The following is a 24334-nucleotide window of genomic DNA, read 5'->3' on the forward strand; positions in this document are numbered from 1 at the left end:
TGATCCTTGTGGGGTTGGAGGTGGTAGGCCCTCTTTTGCTTCCGTCGTGGCCAATTCACTGCGTGCTGCTCCTGCCACAATTGAAGTCAAGAAGCCAGCGTCACACTTTGGGGAACCTACTGTCTTCTTCACAAGAGAAGAGGTCGCGTTATCGGAATCTGGTTTTGCAACATCTCTGATCGCAAAGTGCAGTCACGGCCGACCTTCTTTGTTTGCGATCAAGGAGCACCTTCGAAAGGGCTTTTTCTTGCAGGCAGACATCATCGTCTCCACCTTGGATTCCAGACATGTGCTCCTTCGTTTCACTGCTACAGAGGACTACGTCAAGATCTGGATGAAGGGGCAAGTTTACATTCAAGGTTTTCTCCTGAGATTCATGAAGTGGACATCGAGCTTTGCTCCTGGATGGGAATCCCCGTTTGCCCCGGTGTGGGTAGCTCTTTCAGGTCTGCCGGTGAACTTCTACCAGGGTAATTTCCTGGTTTCGATTGCAGGGACGATTGGTAAATTTTTTAAAGTGGACGGAGCCACGGCGAACTGCACTCGGACTGTTGAAGCACGGTTTTGTGTGGAGGTGGACCTGCGTTCTGCGTTGCCTCCGAAGGTGTGGATAGGCTGCGGCTCTGAGGGTTTTTACCAAAAGGTAGTTTATGAAGGGCTACCCTTATATTGTGATGGCTGCTTGAAGTTGGGTCACTCCAGTGGGAGTTGCAGGAAATTGCTGAAAAATCCTGTTGTATCGGCCGATGCAGGAAAAGGGATTATCGGCTTGGGTGACGCAGGGCATGATGGCCTAGAGGCAACGGGTGCAGAGGCAGGGAAGGATGGTCAGCCTCGTTTGGTCTCGGGTGATGCCAGCAGGAATAGTCAAGGGGTTTTCATCCCTAGCGGAGAGGGATCTTCTAGGGGTGCTGGTGTGGGGCTTCGGCAACAGAATGGCCTGGTGGGGCGACTGGGCAGTGGTGGAAGGGGGGCCGATGGAGGCCTGTGGCACAGCCTGCGGCGGTGGAAGAGGTTGCTCCTCTTATTCCGGCGACTACAGTGCCTATGGGGACAGGGGAGGGTGACGTCGTTCACGCGCTGGAGGAAGACGAAATTATTTGTGTGGAGAGGGGAGGAGAGTCAGGACAGTTGCAGGGGCCGGGGATTGCCACGGCAGCTGTAACGGGAGAAATGCAGGCGCCGAGCTTAGAGGTGAGTAGAGACTCTGCCGCTGTGGGTGCAAACGACTTGGTGGACTGTTCGCAGTCTGTGGATGAGGATACTCAGCCTTTTTTGGAGAATGGTAATGGGCCTTTGAGGGCAGTTATTGATGACTCACAGGGTTTAGCCCAAGGGGAGATGGATGCTGCTAGCCGTGTAGCCTTGTTGGAAAGCTTCAAAGCTTTCAGCGCTACTATGGCTGACCGTATTGGAAGAACTTTTGGCAGGGAGGGTGGGATAACAGAAGCGCCTGAGCCAGTTGGGGTATAGGAAAGGAGAAAGACCCCCCCCTCGATCTAGCTCTCTTACTGCGGCCAAGGTGTATAACAGGACGAAGTTCCGGAAATCTAAGAGGGGGAGGCCTGCCAGAGAGGTTACCCTTCGTCGTGTCACAAGATCGATGAGATCCTTGGAAACAGCCCCAACCAAATCCGAATGAGTTGTTTATTTTGGAATGCTCAGGGTATTGGGAATAAGCCTACTGCTAGGCGCCTAAAAATGTTAATTAGTTTGCACAAGGTGGACATGGTGGCGGTTGCTGAGCCTAAAGCGCTGGTCTCTAAGGCGCATAAGGTTATGAGGCGGATTGGGATGGATTCTTGTCATGTGGTTGACAGAGTGTGGGTGTTCTGGAAGGCTGCGTTGCGAGTTATGGTGGTGGAGGAGCACCTCCAGTTCGTTACTATGGAGTGTTTGGACTCTAATGCGGCTCCTTTTACTATTACTTTTGTTCATGGGCTGTGCTCAGTGGGAGAAAGGAGGGAGACGTGGGAGAGGCTTGAGTTGTTTTCCAGAACTAACTCTTTGCCTTGGGTGGTGGGTGGAGATTTTAATGCGGTGGTGGCCCCGCTCGAAAAGGTAAGAGGAAGACAGGCTTGCTCATTGGCGCTAGATGAGTTTGGTAATTTTGTGAGCAGGGCTGGGCTAATCGATGCGGGTTATTGTGGCAACATGTATACTTGGTCGAACAATCAATCAGGGGCAAGGAAAGTTCTGGCTAGGCTGGATCGTTTCCTAGTGAATGCAGCGTGGATGGGGGCGTTTCCAAAGTGTGAGGTCACCCACCTTAATCGGACCTGCTTCGATCATGCACCCATTTTGCTCTCTTTTTCGGCGGACAGCAATAGGGGCTTCTCTGCTTTCAAGTTTCGCAGATGTGGTTACTTCACCCAGGGTTCCAGGACTTTGTGAGGGAACAATGGGCAAGACCAGCGGCGAGCCCGCCCCTTAGTGTCCTCTTCTTGAAGCTTAAGCTACTCCGCAAATGGAACAGAGAGGTCTTCGCCAATGTGCATCAAAGAGTTAGGGACGCGGAGGCTGCAGTTAGTAGGGCGGAGGCTGAGGCCGACCTGCGAGGCAGTATGGATGCTAGGGATGCTCTCAGTGAGGCCAGAAACACCCTCGAGGGGGCTTTGTTTCAGGATGAAATTTTCTGGAGGCAGAAGTCTAGGGTGAGGTGGTTGAAGGAGGGGGACCGTAATACGAAAATTTTCCACTCTATGGTTAATGTCAGAAGGAGGCGGATGTGTGTTGACAGCATTAAGGGGGTGGATGGTACGTGGATTACGGATCCAGATGGGGTGCGAGCTGAGGCAGTGCGTCACTTTTCCAGTATTTTAACCTCCCAGGGTTGCTCGATTGATGAGGAGCTGTTGGCAGTTATTCCCCAGGTGGTTTCCGATGCCGATAACTCAGCCCTTATTGCACCTCCCTCCCTTGAAGAGGTGAAGGGGGCTGTTTTTGACTTGTCATGTGATAGTGCTCCAGGCCCGAATGGGTTCTCAAGTTATTTTTTGACTGCCTACTGGGAGGTGGTCGGTAAGGACGTTTGGGCTACGGTGGTGGATTTTTTTTAAGGCAGGGTCCTGCCGAGAAGCTTCACTTCGGCCAACTTGGTGCTCATCCCCAAAAAGGACAACCCTGAGGTAATGGCTGATTTTCGCCCCATTAGTCTTTGCAATTTCTCTTATAAAGTTATTGCCAAGATTGTTGTGTCCAGGCTGGCAGTTCTCCTCCCTTCTTTGGTGGCAGAAGAGCAGGGGGCTTTTGTACAAGGCAGGTGCATACATAATAATCTCTCTATTGTCCAGGAAGTCGCATAGGATCTCAACAGGAAGACCCGAGGGGGTAATGTGATTCTCAAGCTGGACATGGCGAAAGCCTATGATCGGCTGGAGTGGAAATTCCTTTGGTTGGTCCTGTCTAGGTTCGGGTTCAATGAGGCCTGGATTGCCTTGGTCCGGAAAACAGTGGAAAATTGCTGGTTCTCTATTGTGATGGGTGGCAAACAGTCCGGCTTCTTCAACTCAACCAGGGGGGTCAGGCAGGGGGACCCTTTGTCTCCTTCCCTGTTCATCTTGGCTGAGGAGGTGTTGAGCAGCGGCATCAGAAATCTCTTTTAGGAGGGGCACGCTTCCTTCTTCAAGCTCCCTAGGGGGTGCCCAGGAATATCCCATTGCCTTTTCGCAGACGACACTATTATCTTTGCTAGGGGCCTGAAAGGATCCCTTTAGCAAGTGATGGGTTTCATTGGCAGGTATGAGGGCTTCTCTGGGCAGCTGGTCAATAAGGAGAAAAGCTGTTTTATTATGGGAGACAGGGTCTCAATGGCTAGGGCTCAAATGGTTGGGGCTGTTACAGGGTTTGTCAGGAAGTCTCTTCCAATTCCCTATCTTGGAGCTCCTCTGCACTCGGGAAGGCTCAAGATTTGTTTCTTTGATGGGCTTGTGGATAAAATAAGGCAAAAGGTGGTAGGCTGGAAGGGTCAGCTCTTATCTGCTGGGGGACGTGTTACTCTCCTAAAACATGTCCTTTCCTCCATTCTTGCAACTCTGGACCCGCCTAAGGCAGTTACTAGGAGGATTTACAGGATTTTTGCTGATTTTCTGTGGGGCAGTTCAGAGTGGGGCAACCGGAGGCACTGGGTGAGTTGGGAAAAAGTTTGCAGGCCGCAGTCAGAAGGGGGGTTGGGAATCTGGCTGCTGGAAGACATGGGGCTGGCTCTCAAGATCAAGGGGCTTTGGAGGGTTCTCTCTGATCGGTCCCTATGGAGTTCCTTTTTCAGGGCCAAGTTCTTTAAAGAATCTCTATATTTCTTTGGTTGATCGGCATGGTGTGGGCTCGAAGTCTTGGCGTAATACTCTTGCTTTTAAGGGATTCTTGTTGGAGAGATCTCGATGGCTGATTGGATCGGGCAGGATTTCTTTCTGGCTAGACAACTGGTCAGGGGCTGGCCCACTTATTGATTATGTTGACAATGCTCTGAGCGTCAACACGGAGTTGTGCGTGAAGGATGTTTTGGGGGTGAATGGTGTTTGGAGGCAGGACATTCTAGGTTTTATTGACTCGAATGCAGTCCGAGACAGCATAACTCAAGGTGATTTTGCTCTTACGGAGGGTGAGGATGTCCTGGTGTGGACTCCCTCTAGTGATGGGTCCTTCTCCACCAAATCAGCTTGGAATGAGATTCGGAGTGAGTCCCCTGCGATCTCTTTTGCAAAGTGGATTTGGAACCAGGCTATTCCCTTGAAGATGGCTTTCTTTTCTTGGCAGCTCCTGAATGGTAAGATTTCCACTGATTAGGCTTTGATGTCTATAGGTATTCCCCTGGCGTCTAAATGCAACTGTTGTGGGAGGCCTCAACAGGAGACGACGAACCATTGTTTGTTATTTGGAGGTACAGCCTCTAAAGTTTGGGATTACTTTGCCAGGCTCTTTGACATCGCTTGTTTTCCTTACCAGACTGTCAAGAGTAGAATCCTCATGTGGCATAACTTGGCAAACAATAACAGCCTGAGTGCCTTCATCACAGGTATCCTCCCTTCCTTCATTGTTTGGGAGCTTTGGAAAGAGAGGAATAACAGAAGGCATGGGGAGAATAAGCGCACTGCTGGGTTACTAGTAGAGAAAATTAAGGCATGGGTGAGGGAATGTCACCATCCCCCTAAGATTGGGCTTTCGAGGTCAATGAGGGACCGCCTTATTTTGCAGTGCTTGGGCATTACCCCGCCTACGCCGATTAGGAGGCCTCCTCTTCCTGTTTACTGGTGTCCCTCCTTTATCTCGGTTAAGCTGAATGTGGATGGTGCGTGCAAGGGAAACCCAGGGATTGGAAGGGGGGGGAGTCATAAGAAACCGGAATGGGGAGGTGCTGGCGGCCTTTGCTAACTTCTATGTCAGTTGCACCAATTCGGCTGCAGAGCTCCGGGCCCTTAGGGATGGTTTGCTCTTGTGTCAGGGGTTGGGTCTTCTTGATGTTGTTGTCAACTCAGATTCTGCTGCCACGGTCAGGATGGTTAACCAGAGGAAGTGTTCGCTATGGCAGGGCTGGTATTGGTTTGGCGAGGTAGTTGCCTTGATTATGTCCTTTTGGGCTTCTGTGACGTTCGCTTTCAGGGAAAGCAATAGAGTTGCGGACTGGTTTGCCAATCTAGCTTGTATTGCAGGGGAGTCTGCCGTGTTCCAGCAAGGGTGCAATCCCGAGGGAGAGATACAGGCTATTCTTCGTGAGGACAGGGCAGGTTTGCCCGTTCTCAGAGCTTAAGACCTTTTGGGCGTTGTTTGGCTTTTTGTAGTTTTGAGTGCGTCGGCACTTGGGGTTAGGGGTAAGGTGGAATGTCCCCCCCCCCGTGTATTCTTTATTTTTTGACTATTCTAATAAACGTCTAGGGGCTGACTCGGGTCCCAGATAAGTTCGGGTTAAAAAAAAAAAAAAAAAAAGAAGCAGCATAGTCCATCGACACCAGCAGCACAGACGAAAACAGAGCCTGGCGGTACCTTAAAATCCAAAAAGAAGATGACTTTTGAAGCAACTACCCTTGAGGATATGAACCGAGACCATGGGGGGTTCAAGTAGACCCTAGGGCGATTCAAATGAGCCATAACTCAGCTCCAAGGACAACCGAATGAAGGAGATGAGGAGAAATTACCAAGAAGTTGGCAGTAACTTGCTGCACAGCAAGATTGAGCTCCAAACCCTTATTTCTTCAAGTAAACTCCTCCTTTTGTGGCTCCATGGTCTTCATTCATTCCTCTTGTAAGATATCTTCAAGCTTTTCACATAATAACACGTTCCTTGGAACCCATTTGTAACCTAGGGTTCCAAAGAGAGGATAGAAACAGAACAAGAAGGTGAATCGACTCCCAAACCAACAAATTAAGCTCTGATACCAAGTTGGAAGTTAAAGACAACAAGTGAACAAAGGAAAGATGAAGGTAGGAGGTTGAAGAAGGATAGAAGAAGAGAAGAAGAGAAAATGGTGCAATGTTGTGTGTTGGAGAATAGTCTCCACCACACCTATATTACTTCACTAATGAGCTAAAAGAAATTGCATACACCTCCCTAAGGAGGTAAAAGGTAAAACAGAAAAAGTACAATATAAGGCAACTAGTTAACTAACTAGTTCCTAAAGTACCCCTATAACATATAAACTCTAACAATTTCCTGGATTTTTCATCACTTCCAACTCAGAGGACCAGTATATGCATTCATATAAGGAATTTTTAACAAACCAAAGTATCAACCATCAGACAACAACAACAACAACAACAAACTCAGACTTATCCCAACTTAATGGGGTCAGCTACATGGATCCAAACAAAACAAAGTAGGAGAAACTGACAAATGAGAAATGAGAAATGGAAAATCAATTAATTTATGTATTCTGTTACTTATAGCCATACTGTTATGGAACTCAATTAACTTAAGTGCTCTGTTACCAATAATCATCGGGGCATTCTTTTAATTTCATCATTAATACTATAATATGAGAGGGATGGATTAGCTTAGCTTGATTTATTAACTTCCTTCTCTTGTTCTTTCTTAAGGCTCCGCTCTCTCATTCTCCTTGTCTTCATACTTCTCTATTTCTTTTCCTCAATGTGTTTTGTACTTAAGAACATGACATCCAACTTATTTTTTATTTTGATGTTTTGGTTCATGTCCTACGCAACCCATAAACCAAATGAACTTTATCGAATCAGTTCAACGAAATGTTTGAGGCCAAGCTGAATGGCATTTGCATACAGATGGAAACAATGAGTAACTGAAGGACATGTACAAAAAACTGTAAACAATCATTAAGTGAATGATGTATGCATATACATGCAAAAAAAATAATAGAATTTCAAATTTGGATTCTTGTTATTGTTGTGTGTTTTGAAAAAACCCTACAGCAAAAGATTTCTCTCTCCAACAGCAGCAGGCAACGCATTGTTTTCCTTTTAAACAATAGCTAAGGAACTTACTTTGATTCCCTATTAGTCAATTCAACGAACAGTTGCTCAAACCTTAACACAATGCATGAGAATGATACAAACATTTATTCTCAATTAACCAAGATAAACAACACTAAAAATGTCATAGTACACCAATAAACTTGGCACACATATTCATGCTCTCCTAGCCAAAGTATGCAGGACATTCTTTTATTGCAACATAAAATTAACAAAAAATTGTATTTATACCAGCACCCACGGTTCCAGACTTTGTAAATAGACTTCAGCATTATCATGCAAAGCATCCAGAGCCATCTTATCAACCTGCACAAATATTTTTCCTAGGAATTACCATTTTCATTCATATGAAACTCTCACCATGAAATAGACCAGAATTGCTTACTCGTTCTACTTGCAATTTGTTAGGATGCTCAGGAAATTTCTTCGAAACCAGCATACCGATTCTGGGATGATTTGGAAACACACCAGCCTTCCAAAATGCATCAGAATAAACATTTGAAACTGAATCTGGATAATCCAAAATTTGGTTCAATCTATACATCTTGGCCAGTAAACCTTCAGCAACATCAGTGAGTTGTACCACCCATTGCATGTTCAAACCCTTCTGAGCAGCTCCCGAATTCAGTGGCTGTTCTTCAGAGCCAGCAGGCTTCCAGCTTGTAGAAGGCATTTCAGAATTAAATTGTTCATTCCATTTAGATGAGCCATCCCACTCCCTCGATCTAGGCGACTCATCTTGAGCAGAAAATTGCTGTCTATAATCTGCCATGAATAAGCCCTTCAAAATCTCTGCTACTGCAAATGCAAATGATGCTAGGTTAACAGTTGAATAGACTACTAATTTGAAAAGGGGAAAAAACAAGAGGCACAAAATATTCCATCCTTCTCTCCTACTACTTGAATCAACTTCCAAAGTTTAATCCATTTTCCGCTCCAGTTCTTCCAATTCTATGTAAATGCTGAAGTGAATTAACATGAATCAACACGATCATAAAAGCAGAGTTCCAAGATGCATTGACTGTACTCTAGTGCAGCAAAGAATCAAAGAAGGAAACTAAATCAGAAATAAGCAGAAGAAGAAGAAGAAGAAGATGAAGATGAAGAAGAATACCACAATAGTAAGAGATCAATTGAGAAGCTCCATCCCTATAAGAATTCTCGAAATCTATTAATTGAAAGCAAAATCTTCGGATCTGAGGAATTGAGGGGAGTGAGATTGTTTAGTAAAAAATTTAGCTGTTCCTTTCATCATTTGAAACACAGGAAAACAGTAGACCGCCGTCCATTTGTTTCTTTTCTTTTCCTTTTTTTTTTTTTTAATTATCTTGTAACTGTGCTCATGAAATCTAACACGCGCAGGGCGTTAAATACGCTTCCCTCACATATTAACATAGTACAAAGGGCCAGCATAATATCATACTACTCTCAATCTCAATCTCAAAATATGCTAAATGGACGATCTCCATCAATCTTGATGTGTGTATAGTGTAGGCAAAGAAAAGTTGCAGAAGTTACGAAAGTGGTGATGGTATGGTGTTAGACTGTTAGATGACAGTAGATGCATAACATGATAACATCGTTGACTTCTAAGTTAGGTACGCATAGTGCGTATTTTAGAAATTAAAGAATTGGGACTATCAGTAATGGAGGACATACGTGTCTTTGACAATAAGACAACATGATGGCAACTTCGGTTAAGTTGGACCTTTTTTTTAAGCTCAGTTTCACCATTTTAATACTGTTTTTTAAAGGACACGTGTAATTGCTGACATTTGCTGACGATTATTTATATGTGGTAAAAACAAAAAGCACAGGTAAAGAAGGGAAGGAGGAAACTATAGATAGAGAGTCTCACAACTCAACCTGTCAACTCACAAGAGCCCTAAGGATTTTAAGCAAGGATATGATTAGCAAATCATTAACACATGGATTATGTTAAGTTGTTCTTTCAAATGTAATTGATTCAATAGTGAACATCATTTTGTAGCATTGTTGATCTAATGGCAGATCGGAAGAGCCCTTCCCTAAGACTATGTTTGTAAGGTAAGGAAAGAAAATTTTTGAAAAAGAATAAAGAGTGTTGAAAAACGAAACCTATAATGATATAAAAAAGAATGGACATGGTAGTTGGTTGAGGCCCCGTCAATACAATAGATTAATGCATAAGTGGGCCAATTCCTTCAAGCCACAAGGCCAACGACATCTTAATGGCTCTTCGAAATCAACTTACAAATCCAAACGATGGAATACAAGACATCGTACCTCAAACAAAGAGATCCATAAAAATAATTATTACTTTTGTCATTACGAATTTTTTATCTATTTTTTGCATTCCAAACATAGCCTAAGAAATGAAACCTCGCTATGAACGGATAACTTGGAAGGAGAGAGAGAGAGAGAGAGAGAGAGAGAGAGAAATTGGTAGAGAAGGCAATTTATGGACACACTCTCTAATAAGACACTGCAACGTTTTGTTTCCCTATTTTTTATTAGGGAAATTTTTCTAAGACGTCTCAAAATCTACCAAATGACAAATCACATAGAGTCCAAATTTTGTGAATAGATCCCAATGTCATTTGTCCACATGTGAAGTATTAACCCAAATGGATTTTGCCAAATAACATGGACTTTCAAAATCTATGCACTACAACAAGTACCTACTATTCAAACCTCACAACTGGACTCCAAAACTTTTTTTTATTTTTTCAAAGAGATTTTATAAGCTTAAATTGAATGATTTTTTTTTTCTTTCAAAATCTTGCTTGTACTTATTTTGTTCAAAGAACAAATGTTTTTCCAAATTTTCATTCATGACACTATTCCTAGGTCCTAGGTGGATTTATTTTAGTTAGAATTTATTCATAGGTGCATGGACATACATGAGTGATAGAAAAATAAAAAAATTCATGAACATATATGGAACGTTATTGGCTAAATTTGCATATGAAATTTTACATACAATTAATCTAAAGAAAGTACAACTAATTCAAGTCAGCTGCCTATGTGGTTAAAAAATGTTAGATTGTTCTGATAAGGTCATCAGAATGAGGCTGTGAAAACAAAAGCTTCCCTTTAAATTAGGTTCATTATATAATTTTTGTAGTAATATTTAATGTCATTAGCTTTAGAAAACCTTGACGATATTGATATTAAATTGATATGTGCAGAAACAAAATAAAATTTGAACTTTTTAATCAATGATTAGATAACAATGTGAATAACGTTTGACTCCCAACAAATGCCACCATATAACAAATAGCTACTCCACTAGAAGGGCTTTGGATTAAACCTCAATTGAATCCCGAGTTCCCGACTCAATATGTTATGAAACTAAAAATATATAAAATCATATGATAATATCACTTCAAATGGTCAAGAACATGCAGAAAGATTTTGATAAAAATATGAGGTCTCTCCTCCGTAAAACTCATTTTAGGTTCATATCTATTGATTATTAAGTCATACCTTTTTTTTTTTTTTTTTTTTTTGGGTGAATTAAAAATCTATTGATGATAAGAGTGTGTAGTTGCCAAGGCTTCATTTACACACAAATAATGAAGTCAGGAGTGGAATAAGGCCAAACAGTCATACATACTAATGATAGGGCTTTTCTGATAAGGGAATGAGCTACATCATTTGCTCCCCTTGAAAAAAAAACAAAGATTACATTTAAAAAAAAAAAGACCCCCTTGATGTGGATTAAGGGTTGAAATCAATTGAAGAGTTATAACCGCTTGATATGCATTAAGGCTTGAAATCAATTGATGAGTTGTTAAGTTATACCTGACTTATCGAGGAAATGAATAAAAATTTGATCAAACTATGTGTACTATTTCCTCTGTAAATCCATTTTAGATCTAAATGAATTGGTTGTTAAGCTATAACCATATGACTTTCAGTAACATATCTCTGCTTCATCACACCTCTGAATATATACTCTCTCAAGTCTCAACAAAAAACAACATAAACCCCATATCATTATTCCAAGACTCTAGTTCCACTAGATGTCTGGCTACCCACTCTGCAATCTCTACATTCCTGTGTTTCTCATAGGCTCCCATTAAAGCTCCCCATATAACAAAGTTAGCCCACATTGGCATTCCTTCAACTATCTTCTCTATCATATCAAAGTATTGCCTCCCATTTTCCACCATTCCTCCATGCACACAAGCACTTCAAATTTGAGCATTGGTTATCTAGCAAATGATCTAAGTCAACCACGTCTCAAATAGCCTCTCAAGTTCTCTATGCACCTTCTCCATAGTCCTGAATTTTTCAAAGGACCTACCCTATCCACAAAATTGAGCTTCATCCAACCAGCCAAGTGGCAATAAATGTGTGTAAATTAGATCATTTATCTGGCCTGCACAAACCCGGAATCCCTACCCATCCCCAAATTGATTTGCAAGATCATGCTAGAAGGTACAGAGTTTAGAACACACCATTGCATTTGCCAATTTACTCTTCTCCTTAAATTAGAAGATATCTAAAATATGAACACTCATCCAAATAAGAGTTTAGGCCTCAGGCAATACATCACTCATGCTTAAAGAGACTATCTTACTTAAATTCGACCTGCAGCCTCTACATCATTAGCTCTAGTTTGATACTATTAACATTCATAAAACAAAAAGGCTTGGTAAATAACATCACCAAAAGGGATGAACTCAAACGGAAAATTGTCACAAGAAACTGTTTCAAGCATCATCAAGGGCAAGAACTCCAGGAAGGGGTTTTCCCTCAAGCAGCTCCAAGCTGGCACCTCCTCCGGTCGAGATGTGGCTCATCTTGTCTGCAAGTCCTGCCTTTTCTACAGCAGCAACTGAATCACCACCTCCAATGATTGTTGTTACACCCTTTCCAGTGAGTTCTGCCAATTTCTTAGCAATTGCCTGAAAAAGAAAACGATAGATTTAATTGATATAAGCCCATGCACTACTTATTATGATTTATCATATGCAATCCATCTTAAGCTACATTTAGGGCCTGCAGATAGAGGATTGGCAATTTAGATTGCAGCTAATTAATGGCTCCCAGACCCAGGACATTATGAAGTGGATAATCATAGGGCATTCAAACACTTTCCTTGATTATTATTATTATATGGAATTCCTAAGAATTTTGTTTTATATTGATTTTATGGAGTTTTATGAACCTTTCTGTTCATCACTTATCAAAGAAAACCAAATTTATCCATGCATTAAAGTGGCTTTTAGCTCATGAAAAATGCACAACTATCCTGGAAATATACTTCCATAGGAAAATTTTCCAATCAGCCGCCTTGTAAGTGTTAGTCATCCCATACCTCTGTTCCCGCAGCAAACTTCTCGAACTCAAACACACCCATTGGTCCATTCCAAATGACAGTTTGGGTAGTATCCAAAGCTTCACAGAATGACTTGATGGAATCAGGTCCAATGTCCAACCCCATCCAACCATCTGGGATGCTAGATGCTGGCACAATCTGAAAAAACATTAAATAATATGTTCAGCCCCTTGTCCTCTGTTTCCAACTGTAAAGACATTGTACAAACATGTAACAGTGAAGAAACAAACCTTGCTATTAGCATCGGCAGCAAACTTATCGGCAACAACCACATCGGTGGGCAGCAAAACAGACACACCTTTGGACTTGGCCTTCTCAAGAAGGGATGTTGCAAGATCGAGCTTGTCTTCCTCGACAAGGGAAGATCCAACAGCATGTCCTTGGGCTTTGTAGAATGTGAATATCATTCCTCCACCCAGGACAAGGATATTAACCTTTTCAAACAAGGACTCAATAACCCCGATCTTGGTTGATACTTTTGCGCCACCTACAATAGCAGCAAATGGCCTCTTGGGATTTGACACAGCTCCAACAAGATAGTCAAGTTCCTAAAAAACACAAATTAGAATATCATTTTCTGACATCTTTAAAGCAAGTTAAATGCATTACCGTCCGCATCAAATTAGGATCAAAAGATATTCCTTTCCTATGGCAGTAGTACAAAAACAGACATCCAATTATGGAGGAACTCTTGGATGCAACCCCAGCGTAACGACCAAACCAACTACTTGAAGCCTAAACGACTTCCCATGTAATATCTCTCTGGGGTGCATTGCAGATCCTTCATTGAACACCAAAATAGTAGATCAGACATTTATGATATGTCCAAATCAGCAACCCATTATTCAGAGAATCTGGACATTTTCCCCCCTCTTTCGAAAAAGAAAGAATCTGGACATGCAAGCAAATAAAGTGTGACAACCAGCCACCATCCAAGGTGTACAATCCCTAACCTGATAAAGTGTATACAAACATAATACATCTGCATATGCTTGTTCAGAACACATAAAACACAAACTAACTTGTTTAGGACATCCTTGTAAAAAGTTGAATGGAAGTATTGACAAGAGCAAATCCCCATACCTTCTGCATAAGGAATCCAGCGAAGGCAGGTTTTAAGTACTTCGCAACTCCCTCTGTGGAAGCATGAGCTCTGTGAGCAGTGCCAAATGCATCATTCACATAGAGGTCTGCAAGAGCAGCAAGCTTCTTTGCAAACTCAGGGTCATTTTTCTCTTCCTCCTTGTAGAACCTAACATTCTCTAGGAGGACAACACCTCCATCTGGGATGGCAGCCACCATCTTCTGAACTTCCTCACCAATACAATCATTAGCCATCTCCACCTAATCAAGGGAGGTGCATTGAATAAGAAACGGGAACCTTTTCTCGGATACGATATGCAACATAGCCAAATTGAAAGTTGAAACCTACCTTGACTCCAAGGAGCTCGGACAATCTAGGAACAAGAGGCTTCAAGCTGTACTTGGGTGGTGTGACACCCTTAGGTCGTCCCTGAAAACCAGAACTCAGATATATCATACCTCTAAGCCACCATATAAACCATACAATTCAGCACCAAAAAACAGAAAAAACGAAAAAAGAGGGGAGGCAAAAATTCCTTGAGATGGTCTGTATTGATAAGCTTCTCAGGACGGTCCATCACAGAATACTCTTAATCCAACATCTCCTATATTCATCAATTCTATCACAGTTGTAATGGAACAGAAGAGAACCACAACAACGATGAAACTAACCCCAACAAAATATAAACTGCATGCATCTCAGAAAGTATAATAGCCATAAAATGAACAGAAGAAAAACGCTGATTTGCGACCCTCCCATTAAAACTCGAGTTACAAAATTAAATGGAAAAAACTTAACCAATAAGAAGAAGAAATCAAGAAATAACAATAAAAGCTCAAACAAAAAACCATCTGATCAAAATGGAATAAAACGAAACCACTCAAGACAATAAAGATGAACAAATATAAAGTAGAAGAAATAACAATAAAAGTTTTCCCTTCGAATTGGTCTATACTATCAGCAAAAAAAATCACTATCAACAAAGCAAGTTATTGAAAATATACAACAAGTGACTAGTTGATCACATGCAGAAATCAGTTGATCACTGGCAGAAAACAGAAACAAAACATAGGCCCAAATCCAGTAACAGATCCCAAAATTGAATTCAACGTAATTAACTGAAAAATAAAATCACAACTCAAGATAATTAAAATATAAATCCAAAGACACATCGAGCTCACTTCCATAAGAAAACATAACTATAGAATCTACCAGAAAGCAAATGAGAAACAAATACAGAAGAAAGAAACAACCCATTTCAGCAAAACCAAAACAATCAAGCTGCAATAAATAAAGACTATTAAAAATCAAATTAGAAATTGCTTACCAGATGGCTTGCAAGGATAACCTTGGCACCATGACCCATCAAGTACTTGACGGTGGGAACAGCAGCCCTGATCCTGGTATCATCGGTGATATTCAAATTTTCATCCAAAGGAACATTCAGATCAACTCTAACAAAGACCCTCTTCCCCTTCAAATCGGCCTCCTTCAGAGAACCCACACTCTTCTTGGTCGCCATTATATACCTGAAAAACAGAGGATCAAAACAGATAAAAAAAAATAATAAAAAAAGGGGTCAGACGATGAATATGATTCTCAAGACGATCAATAGAGAGAAGGTTCAAACTTACAATAAGCAAACGAGATCAGAAAGAGTAAAAAAACAGTGTGTGTGTGTGAGACTGTTTCTTCGCAGCTTCGATAAGTGATGCAAATGAACTACACGGAGGAACAGAGACAATAAATATATAGGCGTATAGTTTTCGTTCGTTCTAGTGGGCTGAGGCCCATTTAATTATTTTACGTCGAAAACGGAGGGCTTACGACGAGCGAAACCAATGTCTTAGACCACGGAAAATTACCGAATGATACGGATCTCAATAGTTTATGCCTTTAGAATCGTTGGATTGGCATAAGCTATTGGCATCTCGGTATAAGAGGACTCAGGAGAAAGAAAGAAAGAAAGAAAGAGAGTTGTTGGCACGTTTCGATCAAACTTTGGAGTTCAGAATTGATTTTATTTATTTATTCATCTTTTTGTGAGGAGAGCCATTTCTAGATTTGTTAGCCAGGTCATCATGAATATTCTCTAAAATAAGGCAAAAGTTCTTCTTCTGTAAAGGTACTAATTATAATATAAAAACATTTCATAAATAAATACTAAGAAATGGTACTGGAACAGATTGTATACAGTGATAGAGATATTTTAGTTTTTAGCCATGATTCTTAAAAAATATAAAAAGGAAACAAATTTCTTGAGCATTGCAAAGAGTACAACATCCTCTCTGTTTCAGAAAATTATCTTCCCCAGTTTTTTGTTCGTCCCAGTTGTTCGTTCTTTTAATAGGGGATGGTGGATCTCATTCAAGCAGAGTGTTTGAACAGGGGTAGGGTGGTCATTCCAATCCCCTTATTAAAGGAACTGAACCGGGCATAGAACTGGCGGTAATAAAGATCCCTCTGTTTCTCTCTTCTTCTCACGGAATGACGTATCTGCCTCGTATGTTTGAAATTGTTTCCTTTGCTCTGATTGGTGTACTCCCACTGTTGTTTGTTGAGAGAAACTTTTTTTTTTTTTTTTTTTAAAAGTCATATATGACTTATATCCTCATAACCTAATGGTCTAATCATCAAGTTTAAATACCTGTAAGTGATAAAATTGTTTGAACCAATGAATAGTCACCAATAAAACATTTTCAACCATCGATCCAAGGCTTGTACTCGTGGTTGGCACTTCTTCTTTAGGAGAATGCTTTTAAGACTTGGCAGTGAATCAAGTTCCCTTAACGGCATCTACAGAACTATTAGTATCTTTTTTGTTTTCCAAGAAAATTGTAACTATCTTAGGTCTCTATTCTGGCCCCTCCATGGGTTCTTTCTTTGACTCCTTTGTGGATCCCTTGTATGATCCCTGTACCCCTTGCATAAAAATAAAAAATTAAAAAAATAAAAAACCTTGTAGCCAAGACTTGGAATCGAATTCTATTTCATGAGGCTTTTCTATCATTTTGGAGTTCAAAGCGTTGGGTTTGGAGTGCAACCCCTTCTATGAATTCACTCTTGAATAGGAATTTAGGAATTAGTATTGGTCTAGGTCGGTATCGATCCAGATCAAACGGATTTGTCCCTGGATTTATTTAAAAATCAGTTTTTGTTTAAGCAGTTTACCCTTGGTCCGGCCAATCCGATACCGATTCCTCACACGATGCTCTCGAGCAATGACTCACATTGGCACTTGATCTTTGCCATGCCCAGGGCTCAAGTTTTAGGGCTCCAGTTTTGGGCTCATGAAAGGCTTACATCCTTTACCAAAAAAAAAAAAGGGCTTACATCACCCAAAGAATTGTGTTGTCTAGGGAATCCAGCACCCACAAGCTCTATGTTACATTGGAAGATCAATTGATGAGCGTATCCATTCACAAAGATGGTAAAATTTTGCCTTAGGCTATACATATTGAGCTGCTAATTAAACCATCTTTGGATAACTTTTAGGCATTCTTTCTCTCTTAAATTTATACCACATTACTGAGCTTTAAATGCAAATTTATACATTGATAATTATTAAATTGGGAAAATGGTGGTAGAATGGACATATTTCCAGTTAATGCAAAACATAAGGACCATTGATTTTGCATCCAGATTTGATATCCAGCTATTCGAGGAGGGGCACTATCATAAGGATATATGGCCAACTTGTGTTTGTCTATATCTATGTATTTTCAATGGTCCTTAGGTTTCAACAAAAAATGTCCTTATGTTTGACTCTTGTATTTGATTTTCTAAACCATTTTTTAACCTTTTCTTTTTCTGTGTAAAGCTCAGATTGTGCTGGAATTTTATGCATGGGTCATAGTTGTCAAGGCATCACTTAGGCGATGCGTCGAGGTGCCTAGGCAGCCGCCTTGGATGTCTTGTTGGTGTTGCCTTGATTTTGGACCCTCTCCAACACCTTGAGTCGCCTAGAGACTGTGACAACTATGGCATGGGACATAAGGGGGGGCAACTTTTGCACCAAATTTGAGTGGCAAGTGGCAGATTAGGATGCATTCCAATCCTAAGTGTTACTAAGAAAAACTAAAAAAGAGAACAAGTGGGAAAACAGTCATCTCCAATTTCCTAAAAGTGTGCAGTGCGGCAGTGCTAGGTGGAGATGTCGACACCTAGCAGCTAGGACATCCAACGGTCTGAGCTCATTGACTTCTGTTGTGCTCAAACCATTGGATGTCCGAGCTGCTAGGTGTCGACATCTTCACCTAGCACTGTCGCACTGCACACTTTTAAGAGTTGGAGAGGATTATAATCCGAACAAGTGCCTAGTGCACTTGGTACAGTGTGGAGCGTTAAAGCCTATCCTGCTAGGAGGTCTAGGGTTCAATCCTCATGAGTAGGATAGAGACAAGTAGATATGAGAAAAGTTTGACCCAATTAGACCTTATTCATATAGAGAGAAGAAAGAACATTGCTGTCTACAAGTCAGATGTTGGAATTTTTTTCAATAATTGTGTGGATGATTTTGAGTCATTCTTTGGTTCAATGTTGGTCTGATTTTTTGACTAAGGGACATGTATCTTCAAAGAGACATCCATTTGATAGGTGCATTCATAGCACTTGGATTAGAATCTTTTAATCTAATCCATTGATCCAAGAGACACATCTACACCATGGGGTATCTCCAAGAGACACTTACATATAAGTGCTTGGATTAGAATCTTTTAATCCTGTCCACTCATGTCAATAGACACACCCATTCCATGAGGTGTCTTGAAGGGGTACATCTACCACTATAAATAAAGGTGAAATGGACAGTCCAAAGTATTCAATTTTTGTGGTACGATTTCAGTCAGTCAGGCATTAACAAATTCTCTGATAGTTTCAAGTGATTACTGTCTCTGCAAATTAGTAATCAGTCCACCTTGTTTTATCTTGGGAGGCAGATTTGCTGCAACCCAGTACAGTAATAGGGTGCAAATACTGTCTTAAGGACAAAGCGTACTCGTTTGATTCAGGCTATCTCTCCGTCCTCTCCTTCCTTTGATATTAGTTTTCTAACATCAGATAATTAGACAGATCATTTCATGCGACAATTGTCATTATTTATTATTTTTAGAACTAAGGATCTTCAGGCCAGGCTCATTGGATTGAATGATTGAGCCTTTTATCCATAGGTCTGATAAGATAAAAAATACTGAATTGCTGACCTTGTAGTTTTTTTTATTATATATTTTTGGGAAAAAAAATTCTTAGAGCCATTGGGGCAGGGTATGCTAGCACTTCTGTATCTATCTCTCTCGTCACATGAAATAACCTTGCTGCAACTCATTGGTGTGTTCCTCTATGCCACTTGATCAGAGAACCTTCTCGTTTATTTTTTTTTTAACCAGGGCCTACAATATCAACTATTGAGCCTCGCCCTAAATAGTTGTAGGAACAAGAACTATTCTACAGATAATAACAACAAAACAATGGCCTCAGGCCTCCCTGCCAAACTGCAATTTTCAGATTATGACTGTATAACAGAGATATAGTTGAACTTTGTATGCAATGACAGGGTGACAATGCTGTATTTTCTTGTCCACCAGAACTCCAATTGCATTTGAAGACATATGTCGAGCTGACTCATCTGGGTTTATACTTGTTTGCTAATCTAAAGGTAGAATAAGTCCATCTTAGTTTTATTTAGGCGGTGTATGTTTTTGGCAATAACCTTATGCATTCAGATGATTTGGCAAACAAGGATGAAACCATTTCCTTCCTTCCACGTGACAACTTATGAGTTATGAACCCTCAGTCAATAATAGGAATGCTCAAATCCTAGTAGGACAACAAATTGTGTGATTTACCATATTTACCCAGATGAATCATTTCAACTTGGAAACACAGCATAAAACTAGGTTTGTGAGTGGAGATGAATATTGCTTGAAACCATGGAAATACAATCATGTCTTAGCAGCAGGTCTAGTGGTCAAACTTGAAGCATCAATAACATGAACTTGAAATAACAGAAGCTCAAAGAGACATTTTATTATAGGCAAGACTTACAATCTACAACATTAGCTCATATATATTCCTATGACATTCCACTACTGGTTTACAAAGTACAAATCAAAACAAAAAACAGGTCAATGGAAAAATATTAACACATAGAACTTGCCTCACACAGCAACAGGTGTGGCTTCATCAAGTGCAAGAACTCCAGGAAGCTCCTTGCCTTCCAACAATTCCAAGCTGGCACCACCACCAGTTGAGATGTGGCTCATCACATTTGCAACTCCCACTTTCTCAACTGCTGCAACAGAATCACCACCCCCTATGATTGTTGTTGCCCCCTTTCCACTAAGCTCTGCTAGCTTCTTTGCTATTGCCTGTGACCAGAGTTGCAATGTGAATCCATTCATTCATCCATGACATACACAATCAGAGGAAAAAGCAGAAAAAAATTGCAAACACATGGTAATATGTCCAGTACTGGCATAAAAGTGCCAATCAAATGAACATAATTAGCTACATTTTACATGCATACCATTCCCATAAATCAAGCCTGTACAGAAATTACTGCATACCTCTGTTCCAACAGCAAACTTGTCAAACTCAAATACTCCCATAGGTCCATTCCAGATCATGGTTTTCGTGGTGTCCAAGGCTTCACTGAATGTCTTAATTGACTCAGGTCCAATATCTAATCCCATCCAACCATCTGGAATGCCAGAGGCAGGAACAATCTGCACATTACAAAGATAATTTTTTTCTTACTTGCTCAGAGGTCCAAATGGATGTTGAAACCCAGTAACTAGATACTGAAAATCTGTTTCATTTTTTACTGAAAAAATAATCAATTCAGTTTCACACCACAGTGTTCAAATAGTTGACAGAACACTTCATTTCCACAAAGCTGCATCTCTAAGGCCAAAAATTTATTGAAGCTCAAGGAACAAACCTTGCTGTTTGCATCAGGAGCAAACTTGTCAGCAACAACCACATCAGCTGGTAACAAAAGAGAAACACCCTTTGACTTGGCCTTTTGAAGAAGTGAGGTTGCAAGGTCGAGCTTGTCTTCCTCCACAAGAGATGCCCCCACTGGAAGGCCTTGTGCCTTGTAGAAAGTGAAGATCATTCCTCCACCAAGAAGGAGAATATCACATTTTTCCAGCAGGGATTCGATCACCCCGATCTTGGAAGAGACCTTTGAACCTCCAACTATGGCAGCAAATGGTCTCTTGGGGCTTGAAACTGCTCCAACAAGATAGTCAAGTTCCTAAAACAGGAATGAGATAAATTATTGTGTGGAAATTGCAAGAATAATCATAAAGTAATGACAATGACCATTCTCTGCTTGAACCTCTTGAATGGGAACAGAATTTGGGCAGCACAGGAAAAGAAGTTGATATCTTCCATCCTCTCATCTAAATTTGGGAATTCCTTGGTAACTTTGTGAAATTAAAAGGGAAAAAAAAAAAAACACTTTGTATCCTTACCTTCTGCAATAGGAAGCCTGCAACAGAAGGCTTCAAGAATTTGGTAACTCCCTCTGTTGATGCATGAGCTCTGTGAGCAGTCCCGAATGCATCATTCACATAAAGGTCCGCAAGGGAAGCAAGCTTCTTTGCGAACTCAGGCTCATTTTTCTCCTCCTCCTTGTAGAACCTCACATTCTCAAGAAGAAGAACGCCACCTTCAGGGAGGGCAGCCACCATCTTCTCAACTTCTGGACCAATACAGTCATCAGCCTTCAGAACCTGTTCCGTTTTCATATAGAGAGCGAAAAAAGGAAGAAAAAGACCAAATCTCAGCTTCCACGGACTAATACAATTGAGGTACTCTCTTAAGGTGAGGGGAATCAATCATACCTTGATACCAAGGAGCTCAGACAGCCTAGGCACAAGAGGACTTAAGCTGAATTTTGGGGTTACACCCTTTGGTCTCCCCTGAAAGCCAAGAGAACAAATAAAAATTAAGATGCAACAGTGACAATATGAAACCGTAAAGAGAAACAAACCCAAAGGGAGAAATTGTCACCAACTAATTATTACAGAGTTCTAATCTTGATTCTTATCTCCACGATATCCAACCCACTAAAAACTAGTTGAAACAAGCGGAAACCAGTAAGGAGACGAACCAATATGGTAATTTAATTACAACCACAATGACTAAATTACAACCTATATTTACCAATAACAAAGCAAATATAAAACTATGAATCAAAATTCAAAACCATAAAAAAGAATATCATGCTTCAATCTAAACCTATACAAGAGCATCAAAATCAGGAAAGCCAGGAAGTCCTTGTAAAAAAAAAAAAAAAAGCAACAGTGTCAAGGAAAATTCGAACCCAGAAGCGCAATCGCAAATACTAAAGAACCCAATTGGAAACAAAAGAACTTCAGATCAGAGCAGAAGGTCAACAGAAGAAATAGACGAATTCAAAACTACAATCAATTATTTGGGAGACCAATTTAGATATAGTAAAAGCATTATCCAATTATCCACAAGAAATTCAGAACCTACCAAACGAAGACAGCATGAAAAACTCACGTTGAGAATCCCAAATCCAGATAAAGACAATGAAACTCACCAGATGGCTGGACAGAATAACTTTAGCCCCATTTCCAATCAAATGCTTGATCGTAGGGACAGCAGCCCGAATCCTGGTATCATCAGTAATGTTCTGGTTATCATCCAAAGGTACATTCAAATCAGCCCTCACGAAGACCTTCTTCCCCTTCAAATCCGCAGCCGTGAGATCTCCAACACTCTTCTTCGCCATCGAAACAACACCTCTAACGCCTTTCCCATTGGTTCCCACTGCTCGAATTTTGGCTGCAACGTGGAGAGAGAGTAAAGGGTCGACAGAGGTACCAGAGAATCCAAGCCTACGAAGTGGGGTTCGGAGGCCGAGACTCCGGAGGCGAGGAGAAGACAGAGATGCTGCTACTTGGAGTGATGAGCGGTTGCTAGAGGTGGAAGAGGAAGAAGAGGATGAGGGGAGAAGAGAGAGTGAGGTTGGTGATGTAGCAGAAGCCATTCTTAAAGATTACAAGGAGTGACTAGAAAGTGAGTAGCGAAACGTGAGACTGGGGAGAGGAATATGGGTAGGTTTGCTTCGTCTCTCTGCTCTGTTTTTTTTTTCCCCACTTAAGAGAGAGAGAGAGGTTTGATCGGTTTTTGTGGCCATGAGTACCGATTGGATGGGCGTGAGAGGATTCTCTTATCGTTGAGGAGAGGTTGAGACATTCAATGATCTCCATGTATAGGCTCTTCTTTGGATTTTCTTTGCTTTACTTTTCCCTTTTCATTGGTGGATTTTAAAGTCACCATTCCATGAATGCAAACAGGACTCCCTATTCATTTTTATTTAAAAATGGACAATTTTGAAGGGCAAGTCAATTCATCCAAACGATTAAAATGTCATTTTTGACATAAATACCAAGGCTAAATAACTTTTTTTAAATAACAGAGTAAACCAAAGGTTGCATTTGGTCTATGGAAGACCTTATTCCTCTTGGCAACCATAGCTAATACCTAATAAACATAATTTCCTTAATGTGGGTTCATACATGGAAAAAAAACTGTTTTTTTTTTTTTTTCATGGAAGGAAAATCCGACCTTGAACACGAACAATGTTGAAACCAGATAATATTTTATTGTGTTGGATGGGTCACATAAGACCTACTAAGGTATCTTTTATTGACTTGGATGGATCACATAAGGCCTTTGACATCTTATATTAGCATTTTAAAAATTTTTACGAAACAAGTATTGAAAAATCTTACAATGTTATTTTATATCATATTTTACCTACGGGAAATAATCACTAAAAATTTATCAACATATCAGTTTTTCATGTAAAATTTTTCTCCCGTAACTCCATAAGCAATGTAAAAAACTGTATTGTAAAAATAGAAGAAACAAGTGATTCATGGATTTAGCTCCTCTCTAGGGAGCACACCCAATCAACCATCGTGATGTGTGCGACACAATCCAACGGCTGGATGCGCCCTGCACACTCCTTGGGTGCTGGGCTCCCTAGAGAGGAGCTGAATCCATGATTCACTAAAACTTTCATTTGTGTTAATATTGTTAAAATTAACCACATATGTATGAGAAAGCGGGGCCTGTATCCATCTATGTATCGATGAAGACCATATTGCATATTTCCTCCTAGTACTTTGACCTTAATCCCTGAGGAACATTATTAAATTAAAGGGCTCTAGCTTTGGAGTTTCTGTTAATTCTAAAGGCATAAACTATGCTTCAAAAATTATATGCTTCAGACTGTCTAATCCAACAATAGTAAAATGTATGCATTAAACTTCTTATATTTATGAGAGAAAGAACGCAATCTGATTGTGACGGTCATTTTGTGCGGTCTTGTATCTGAGCACAGGGGTTGATCGAGCGTGGCACGCGACCAGGTAGTGTTCCCTTTCCCTTCAGTTATACCTATTTTCCTCTTTGTCATACAACCTTAATTTTTAAAACAGGTC

General features: G+C 40.8%; 3 protein-coding genes across 4 annotated transcripts in view; all 3 read right to left on the bottom strand.

Moving 5' to 3' along the window:
• The window catches only part of LOC122638544 (protein NAP1-like), an 87728-nt gene extending 79481 nt beyond the window's left edge, over positions 1–8247 (bottom strand). Inside the window, exons 1-2 of one of the 2 annotated variants that reach the window (XM_043831383.1) lie at positions 7826–8247; positions 7669–7746 (exon numbers count right to left, since the gene is read on the bottom strand). In XM_043831383.1, coding sequence (XP_043687318.1) covers positions 7669–7746; positions 7826–8209 — 462 coding nt within the window. In that variant the 5' untranslated portion in view covers positions 8210–8247. Of the gene's footprint in view, positions 1–7668; positions 7747–7822 lie in introns of both variants that reach the window. The other variant, XM_043831382.1, reaches the window with a different exon arrangement.
• A 3563-nt stretch (positions 8248–11810) lies between these two features.
• Positions 11811–15571, bottom strand: LOC122640926 (phosphoglycerate kinase, cytosolic). Its single transcript, XM_043834214.1, has 7 exons — positions 15485–15571; positions 15178–15379; positions 14199–14279; positions 13850–14110; positions 12997–13314; positions 12746–12904; positions 11811–12332 (listed from the first exon to the last, which is right to left on the bottom strand). Exons 2-7 carry the CDS (start codon positions 15370–15372, stop codon positions 12138–12140), a joined length of 1209 nt encoding a protein of 402 aa, XP_043690149.1. The 5' UTR covers positions 15373–15379; positions 15485–15571; the 3' UTR covers positions 11811–12137.
• Positions 15572–19843: 4272 nt separating this feature from the next.
• Positions 19844–22952, bottom strand: LOC122640924 (phosphoglycerate kinase, chloroplastic). The gene is made up of 6 exons (XM_043834213.1): positions 22423–22952; positions 21698–21775; positions 21326–21586; positions 20788–21105; positions 20414–20572; positions 19844–20215 (listed from the first exon to the last, which is right to left on the bottom strand). Exons 1-6 carry the CDS (start codon positions 22870–22872, stop codon positions 20006–20008), a joined length of 1476 nt encoding a protein of 491 aa, XP_043690148.1. The 5' UTR covers positions 22873–22952; the 3' UTR covers positions 19844–20005.
• Positions 22953–24334: the final 1382 nt, after the last annotated feature.

This window comes from Telopea speciosissima, chromosome 9, assembly GCF_018873765.1.
Source record: "Telopea speciosissima isolate NSW1024214 ecotype Mountain lineage chromosome 9, Tspe_v1, whole genome shotgun sequence".
Taxonomy (NCBI): domain Eukaryota; kingdom Viridiplantae; phylum Streptophyta; class Magnoliopsida; order Proteales; family Proteaceae; genus Telopea; species Telopea speciosissima.

Bases quoted from the DNA above. Each gene is read 5' to 3' on its own strand.
- LOC122640926 (XM_043834214.1), bottom strand. From the start codon at position 15,372: ATGGCGACCAAGAAGAGTGTGGGTTCTCTGAAGGAGGCCGATTTGAAG. The intron at 14,111-14,198 runs GTAGGTTTCAAC...TCCCTTGATTAG, and splicing joins CCGAGCTCCTTGGAGTCAAG to GTGGAGATGGCTAATGATTG. The intron at 12,905-12,996 runs GTTTGTTTCTTC...ATGTTTTTTCAG, and splicing joins CTGCCGATGCTAATAGCAAG to ATTGTGCCAGCATCTAGCAT.
- LOC122640924 (XM_043834213.1), bottom strand. From the start codon at position 22,872: ATGGCTTCTGCTACATCACCAACCTCACTCTCTCTTCTCCCCTCATCC. The intron at 21,106-21,325 runs GTAAGGATACAA...TTCCTGTTTTAG, and splicing joins CAGGCTTCCTATTGCAGAAG to GAACTTGACTATCTTGTTGG. The intron at 20,573-20,787 runs GTTTGTTCCTTG...TGTAATGTGCAG, and splicing joins CTCCTGATGCAAACAGCAAG to ATTGTTCCTGCCTCTGGCAT.